The 9086-nt window shown below is 43.2% G+C and overlaps 1 protein-coding gene across 2 annotated transcripts; it reads left to right on the top strand.

The window, feature by feature from the left end:
• The first annotated feature begins 2878 nt into the window (after window positions 1–2878).
• Window positions 2879–7941, top strand: LOC146510685 (GTPase IMAP family member 9-like). 2 transcript variants are annotated; one of them, XM_085175075.1, is made up of 4 exons: window positions 2882–3579; window positions 4016–4054; window positions 4142–4243; window positions 6665–7941. In XM_085175075.1, the coding sequence occupies exons 1-4, from the start codon at window positions 3558–3560 to the stop codon at window positions 7429–7431; spliced, it is 930 nt and encodes a 309-aa protein (XP_085031201.1). In that variant the 5' UTR covers window positions 2882–3557; the 3' UTR covers window positions 7432–7941. The 2 variants fall into 2 exon arrangements, with proteins under 2 accessions (XP_085031202.1, XP_085031201.1); XM_085175076.1 differs by lacking the exon at window positions 4016–4054 and having other exon boundaries at window positions 2879–3579.
• Window positions 7942–9086: the final 1145 nt, after the last annotated feature.

Below are 9086 nucleotides of genomic sequence, written 5' to 3'. Positions count from 1 at the left end.
TTATACGGCTCTTCTGTGCTTTGTCAATAGGAGACGTAATCAAGCTTATTTGAATTGTATTTTAACAGGTTTAAATTATATTTGTTTTATTTCAATGTAATTATTCTGCAAAAACCAAAGTTCACTGAATTTTAATTCAATTCAATGTTATTTATAAGGCACCAAATCACAACAAAAGTCACCTTAAGGTGCTTTATATTGTACATTTCTCAACAAAGTAAACCGTTATATATTCTACATTATCACTGTATTTTACACAGTGAAATTCTGGCAACCACAGCTGCCAGTATTTTACTGTAATATTCAACTTTTTACTATGATACAGTATTATTTTATACAGTCTCTCTATATTTAACGAAGTGTTAAAACTGTTGTTTTCACATGAATTACCCATAAACAATTTATTATTATTAGTATTAATTAATAGGTAACTAGGTTGCACCTTGTGAAACAGCTCAGTGAAGCATCAGCACGCTGCGCTTGAATTAGCTCTTGCTGGGAAACTGACAAATATTCAGGAATATTCAAACCTGGTTCAGCCTGACACTCTTCTGCTTGAGTTACAGGCTCTGCATCCCTTTTTGCAACGGCAGTTGAAACCACACTGCAACAGAAATTTCATGAATGAATCTCAGAGAAACACTCCTGCAACCTAACAGGAAAGCACTGATTTGTAACTTATGCACAATCAACAATCAATATAGCTCATGCGCTCCAAAATTTATACAAAACAGCACATCAACACTAGCTCCACTAAACTTAAATCTAGAGAAAAGCTAAGCGCTAACATGACTGCCTCCACTTAATCTTCCTAAACAATGTGGCCTCCCCAAAACAACACACAGCAAACTCAGAACATCAAATCACCACAAATAACCAAACTCATCAGCAATTAACTCAACAATTGCCTACAAGGCAAGTCCCAGTCAAAACACAACTAGATAAAGACATCTAAACAGATGAAATCAAACAGGACTAGTTGCAAACAGACCAGCTCACCATCAAACTTTAGAAAGCTTACCAACCAAGAGAACTGCGCAGACGAGCCCCCGTTTGTCACAACCCGGGACGTGACAAACAAGTGGGAGACCACACAGGCTTTTATAGGCTGTGAGACATGTTTAATGAAAATAAGACAAAGCAACTTAGGTGTGCTGCATCTATAATTGGGTCAGCTCCACCTACCTGCAAGAAACAGGTAACAGGTAACAAAACACAAGGCCAGCCCACTGGCCGTCACAAGGGTCACAGATGCCAGCAGACTCCATAAACTGATCCACGAGGCCAGTGATGTTGTGGGGATGGAGCTGGACTCCGTCAGGGTGGTGTCTGAGAGGCAGGTGTTGTCCAAGATAAAGACAATCATGGATAATACCCAGTGGTGGTCCTAGCCTGTTTGGCGCCCTGGGCGAACACTCCCTCTGCCCCCCCCCACACACACACACACACACGCACAAAACATATTAAGGATTGTACATTAACATAAAGCTGTTGTACACACACACATATGAAGAGAGAGAGTGTGCATGGTACACAAACAGCTACCAAACAGCATCATAGTTCATCACACAATGAGAACAGGACAAATCAACAATGACTCATTAATATTAAAATCTGTAACATAATGTTTGGAGTTTAGTCTGTTACTGTTGCTGTTTTTACCATTTCTTCTTGGAGCAACTGTAACTCACATAATTTCCTTAGGGATTAATAAAGTATTCTGATTGGTTCAGGATGACCTGCCATTATCCAATCACACATCTGCTTATCTGCATCTGTTGCTCGTTTCTCCTCTTCTTTTCTCTTTTTTCTAAACTGAGCTCCTGATGATTTGAACTTTTCTTGTCCATCTTCTGTTGGTTTTAATTTTGCACATGGCTGTAGCTCAGGTGGCAGAGCAGGTCAGCCACAAATCAGAAGGTCGGTGGTTCGATCTTGCTACTAACCCCACCTACTGGTGGTGGTCAGAGGGCCCGGTGGCGCCAGTGTCCGACAGCCTCTGTCAGTGCGCCCCAGGGCGGCTGTGGCTACAACGTAGCTGCCATCACCAGTGTGTGAATGACTGAATGTAGTGTGAAGTGCTTTGGGTCCTTAGGGACGAGTAAAGCGCCTATACAAAGGAAGGCCATTTACTCCAGTATGAACACCCATCGCTCAACCTGAGGATCACCACAACATGACCTAACACACCTACACCTTAGTTCACAGATTCACTTTGTTTCACTTAAGGTTTATTTCTGAGATTTCACACACAGGATTCAAATCATGAATCCATGATGGGCTTGGATTTACATCATTATAAACGAAATATTTATATTTGGAAGCAGTCGGACCCCCTCCCCTTTCGACGGGTTGTGTGTGAGACCCTTTGAATCATCAAACTGTAAATTATAAATTGTTATTGATCCTTTACCCCGAGTCCTAAAGTGCATATTTATTCTCTTACTCTTATATATATTGTTTGTTTACTTGCGCTGCTGTAACTGCAGCCTCGTCGTCTCGTCTCTCTATAAACTGGACTGTTTGTAGCGGAGATGACAATAAAGTTTACTTTGACTTCAGCAGCGCGCAGGCGCAGCGAGCAAACTATAAGTCTGTATCATGATGTCTGGTGTTTTCGTGTTTGTTGTTTTGTTTTATTTTGTTTTATTTTGTTTTATTTTGTTAGTTGGTTATTAGACGCTGCTCCAGCCAGAGACTCCCCCGCCGCCCCGCCCTCTCCTCCCTGCGCCGCAAGCCGCAGACGCACCTCGCAAACGGAGGCGCCCTTACTCCCAGCAAATGTGCGGCAGGAAACCGACCGGTGCCTGTGCTATTCCCAGTATGCGCTGGCTGACGTCGGGGCAGCATGAGCACGAGCAATTCTTCTTTATTGTTTTGCTGATGCCCGTGATGCCGCCCCCACCACGATGCCGCCCCGGGCAACCGCCCGTGTCGCCCGTATCTAAAACCGCTGCTGCTCAGAGCCATTGATCAGTGATCATGTGGAGGATAAGAGAGGCACGGACGGGACTCTCTCTCTTTAGCCTTCAGCCATGAACACAGACAAGGTAGTTCACATGATTCATCTTCATTTACACACATCGCACCTCCATCTTTCCGGCGCCGTAGGAAAGCCCATAACAAACACCGTGATGACGTCACGTACCTCGTCTCAAAGTTACCCCGTCACTACGAGTAAGAGCGCCAGCAGATATAATAATTTCACTTGAAAATAGAAACCAGGTTAATGAGAAAGAGAGAAAATTCAGATCGATCAGTGAGTGATGCTTTTAAATAAGTCAGCTGACGTTTCCTCTGCGCAAGCTCCTCCACTTTAGGCTGAACGGCTTATTACACGCAGATTCTTTCTCCTCTCCGAGATCTCACTGTGATTGGATAGTGAAGCAGCAGGTGTGGCAGGTACAGCAAGCTGAGTTTCCGGTAGGACATTTCGCACCTGTGTTAAACACAGTCGGTGTTTCCCTGCACTGGTTGGGTAGAGACGAGCTCTTTCCAGAGTTTGAGGATCCGGACTCGGAGCTGAAGTTGTCCGGCAGAAGCAGCAACAAGCGCAGATGGCAGCGAGTGTACCGCCAGGTGAGTCGGTGGCTTTATTTTACCTGCGGATACCGACAGCGTCAGGAGTTTCTCGCTGAGGGAGAACCTGTTAGACCAGTGTTGTGCCAAAAACTGATTTCCAGTGTTTCCGTGTGTTTTAATGCGCAACGTCTTTACTTTATATTGGTAAAGAGACGTGGACAAGATTTACAAAGCGGTTATACATAAAACTACCAAGTAACTTTATAATTAGTGTACCTACATTATAACCAATCCGGTCCTTTTTGGTCACTTAAACTATTGTTGTATTTTTCTGCTGTCCTCTCGGCCAGTTTCCTCCCAAAACACATTTTTAATGCCAACCAGATTTTTTTTTACTAGATAAATAAAGGATATACGAAAGTCACAGAACAAATATGTAGTTTTTACTAGATCATCAGTAAGAACTCTTTCATTTATCTGTGTGTCTGAATAGTGGGGGCAAGGAGAAACAGTAAGGACGAACCTTTGAGCTGTAAGTCCAGATGTTTGTATGAACACACACAGCTGTCGGTGAGATAAAGAGTCAGTTTAGTGAGCTGACATGTGTGTCTGTGTTCAGTGAGGCTGGTTCTGGTTGGGAAGACTGGAGTAGGGAAGAGCTCCAGTGGAAACACCATCCTGGGAAAGGACGTCTTCAGAGCAGCAACTGGTTCTGCCTCAGGTAACACACACACACACACACACACACACACACACACACACACACACACACGAGGGTGTCTAATAATATGAAGGTCTCTGTCTGCACAACCAAAACAAGGACTAAGAAACAGAAGGTCGCAGGCAAAGGTGCAAGAACAGTTTTAAATCAAGATCAAATGTAAAGAAAGTAGAAGTGCTGCCTCTCTCCTAGTAGCTGTACCTATGGAAATACTAGGTTATTTTCAGAAAAGTTCACCTTTGACCTTGAGTTCAAGGTCAGAGAGATTCAAATAGGACCAGAAGATTGGGTGGTGGCCCCCCTGTTCAACAACAGGGATCAGTGAACAGTGATTCTCGGTCCACACTGTTCATTCCTGGTTGGAGTAAAGTTAGAAGACTTTAAGTAAATCATTCCTGAATGACAGTTCAACAGTTGGAGGCTGTACCAGTGCATGGAGCTGAGCACGGAAGCTGGTCGGTCTGCATTCCTGTCCTCACCTGTGGCAACGAGCTATGGGCAGATACAGGCTGCAGATAAGGACTAAAGACGGCACGATTTCACTTTTTTATGTCCGATACAATATCATAAATTGGGATATCTGCCGATACCGATATGAATCCGATATAGTGTTTTTTAATCAATAAAACATTTTTTTAAATATCTTGCTGCATTTTGTATAAGTTCATACTCAAGTTTAAAAAAACGAAACTAAAGCTATTCTGTTATACCTGTGTGTAAAAATTAATTAATTAATTAATTTTAAAAAATATATATATACTGCACCCAAAATATTTCATAGTTCAGCAAAACTGATCAATCTAATAAAGTTAAACCTGCTCCATCCTCCCTATTCTGGTATTTTAAAGAGTACTTAGCAGAAATATTAAACAGCCTAACTAACAGGGCTGCAAACTCCCAGCAAAAAAAAAAAAAAAAAAAAAAATAGGGAACCACCCCCCACCTCATGATGCTTAACAGATGGAATCAACTTTAATTTAATGCACATGTAAAATAAAAAAAAATTTTTTTTAAAAATGCACAGAAATAAAAATTTTTTCAAGAATAATTAAATAGATTCAACATCTTTCTTCAACAGAACTGCAGACTGCACAGATGGTTCCCAAAGGAAAAATTACTACAGCTTACTAGGGTATATTAGACTTAACAGTTACTATATACAGTAATGGACTTCTATATATTTTACATCAGATTAAAACTTTGGTTTAAGATTCAGATAATTATTTATTAAAAGCTAGATATTTTAAATGAGAATAAGAAAGAAAAGTATGTCTTTGTGCCCCCTTTTCCCTGTTCATGCCCTATCGGCCCCCCTGGCTAAACTTTGCTAGCTCCGCCCCTGCACAGTTACATCAGCTGTAGAAAAAGATCCTGGTGTAGAAATAATATTAAATAAATTCTAACAACAGCTGACCAAGCTTAAACGTGCTGCTGTTGTTCAGCCGCTGGTTTCCTCTTTCTGGTGCAAAGTGAGACAAAAACAAAGAAGAGAGACGATCAGCTGATCATTGATCAGTTTATGATTGAAGCAGCAGCAGGAGAGAGAGAGAGAGAGAGAGAGAGAGGCAGTCGCTCCATATATCGGTTGTTAAGCTTAACGCTGGAATGCTTTACAAACACTCAGAGATGAACTTACACACTTGCTTTACTTGTCTGGATACGTTTCTCTGAGATTAAATGCGGTTTGGTAGCGAGCCTCCAAATGCTCAACCAGACCGCTGACAGGTGTCGTCCCCCGCAGCAGCTCTATCGCCCTCCGACGTGCTACGGTTATGAGCTGAGTAACACCGTGTCGCAAGTTTTGTGAGGTGCTTTTTTGATATTTAATGGATCGGATTACATTTGTTGTTTCTCTCCGATATCCGATCCAGTAATTTGGGTCAGTATCAGACCGACACTGATACGTAATATCAGATCGTCCATCTCTAATAAAGACAAACTGGAGAGTTTACCTCAGAAGAGCTGCCATGTGTGTCTATGCCATTGTTAGAGTATATCATCTGCACTGTGATGAAGAGGGTGGAATGATTGGGGTTGATTGGCTCAGGGGGTTGGGAAGCTTATCTGTAACCGGAAGGTCGCCGGTTCGATCCCCGGGCTCTCTGTCCTGGTCGTTGTGTCCTTGGGCAAGACGCTTTATCTACCGCCTACTGGTGTTGGCCAGAGGGGCCGATGGCGTGATATGGCAGCCTCGCCTCTGTCAGTCTGCCCCAGGGCAGCTGTGGCTATGACTGTAGCTGCCTTCACCAGTGTGTGAATGTGAGAGTGAATGAATAGTGGCATTTTAAATATAAATAATAAATATAAATAATGTAATATATAAATCCATTATTATTGTTATTTTTGTTTAGACAAGCCAAGAGTTTCCATGAAGTTCACTTTTTTAAAAACAAGAGTCTAACTGATCTGTTTCCTCCTCAGTGACGGCTGAGTGCTCCAAGCAGCAGGAGAAGCTGTTCCAGAGGACCATCTCTGTGGTGGACACTCCCGGCCTCTTCGACACCACGATGTCTGAAGACGCCGTGAAGAGGGAGATCTCCAAATGCGTCAACATGTCGGCCCCGGGGCCCCACGCCATCCTGCTGGTCATCAGGGTGGGACACTTCTCAGAAGAGGAACGAGACGCCGTGAAGAAGGTGGAGGAGATCTTTGGAGAGGGTGCCTGGAGGTACACCATGATCCTCTTCACCCACGGAGACAAAGTCAAAGCAGACTTTGATCAGATGTTGAAGACAGCAGGACCTGAGCTGCAGGAGGTCCTGATGAAGGCTGGAAGCAGATACCACGTCTTCAACAATCTCAGAGCCAACGACCGTGGTCAAGTCCTGGATCTGCTAAAGAAGGTGGACAAGATGGTGGCCGACCACGGAGGAGAGTTTTACTCCAACTACACCTACCTGCAGGTGGAGAAGATGCTGAAACAGAGAGAGTCAGAGCTCAGAGAGTTCTACGAGAAGAAGCTGACGGAGGAAATCAAAGCAGTGGAATTAAAGTACGAGAAGAAGCTGAAGGAGGCTCAGGAGGAGAAACAGCAGGTGGAGGAGGAACGGCAGTCTGAACTGCAGGAGGTGCAGCGATATTATCGGGCTTTAGCGAGCGGAGTCCGTCAGGTCGTGGAGCAGGTGGCCAAAGATGCCTCCTTTGATAAAATCCTTAAAAAGTTCCACGAGAAGCTGAGGCTGAACTGAGCTGCTCACACTTGCTCAGCAGACTGGAGGTCACTCTCATCCTCCATCTGTTCGGTTTAATCCATGATGGTAGTGGACCCAGGTCATGTGATCACTGTCATGGACGCCCATGAGGAGCCTGTTTTGTGTACATGTTTCTGCATCTTCTCTTAAACTGTTCTTTTTCTATGTGTGATGAAAACGAGCCCTCTGTTCACTGTAATGTTACTGAGTGAGGAGCTGTAAAGAAACAGGAAGTTTATGAATCAACCTCGATCTTGATGACAGACTTTCAGCTGTTCATGTGCAGATGGAGACATGATGCCATACTCTGAATCTGTGCTAGTTTAACATGTGGCCAGTGTCTCATAAGGAAATGTAGCATCTATGAGCATCTTCATGTTTGTCTTATGATTTTGATGTATTTTGTGTAACATGGAGAAAGTGCTTTTATACACCACACCATACTTCACTGTCAAAGTTTGTTTAATGTCACTTTTTGTTACTGACAAAATAAAAAGATGAAATTTTCCTTTCCCCCCCCTTTTTTCCCCTCATATTTTGGCTACGTTCACGCTGCAGGTGAAAGACTTTACTGACCCTCTGTGACCATCTATCCCATCATGGTGTGACAGTGTGAACGGCACAAATCTGATATCTTCAAATCCGATCTGGGTCACTTTGGTATGTGGTTCTGAATCTGATACATATCTGATGTTTTAGAAAGCTGCTGTTTGATGGTCACGTCGCATTAAATCCGACTTTTACGTCACTGACACAAGACAGGCGCCAATTATCAGCGCTGGAGAAGACATCGTGAGCTTCCATCCAGTGAAACTGTTGGGAACAACGTTGGAGAAACGTGAACATTTTATTTGTTCTGTATAATCTGCAGATTCTGACAGAAATCTGCAGCTATACTTTGAAGCAGCGCTCCTCTACAACAGCAATAAGGATCATTATTAGGCCAAATGTAAATAACAAAAAACTTTATAACTTAAAGCAAAATTGGGAAACGTAAAGTCAGAAACAAGTCTTTATATTAAGGCCATCAGTCAAACATTGTTTGCTCCTGTGCTCAGCGAAATTGTCCAGAGGCTCTAACGGTAGTGCATTTAACACAAGTAATTTAATCAAGCACCTAAATCCCAACACAACAATGAGTACAAAGAGTTTACCCACGCTTATTTACCCACGCTTATTAGCACAGAGCAGCATAGCTGATGCTACAGCAGTGGGACAGAAAATAGTTGGGCATTTTAAACACTCCACCTTAGCCTACTCCCGCCTCGAGGACATTCAGGGACAGCTCAACCAGCCAATAAAGAGACTGCAGCAGGACGTACAGACGCGCTGGAACAGCACGTATTACATGCTCCAGTCCCTCACTGAGCAAAAGCGAGTGCTGGGCGTGTCCGAGCACGAACTCCCTGACTACCTCACCGCTCACCAATGGGCTCTTATGGAGACGACTGTTGCCATCCTCGCCCCCTTTGAGGAACTAAAAAAGTGAGCAGCTACGACGCACTAGCCTCTGATGTCATCCCAGCTGTGACTGTGCTAGTGAGACTTCTAAACAGAGAAACAGACGAACACATTTAAAATTTAATTTTGTTTTTTATAATGATTTATTCTGTAATATGTTGCATACAACATGCTTTTCATTTTAAATAAAT

The sequence above is a fragment of the Neolamprologus multifasciatus genome, chromosome 10, assembly GCF_963576455.1.
Source record: "Neolamprologus multifasciatus chromosome 10, fNeoMul1.2, whole genome shotgun sequence".
Taxonomy (NCBI): Eukaryota; Metazoa; Chordata; class Actinopteri; order Cichliformes; family Cichlidae; genus Neolamprologus; species Neolamprologus multifasciatus.
The sequence above is the reverse complement of the archived record's forward strand: the minus strand, read 5'-3'. Positions and strand labels throughout refer to the sequence as shown.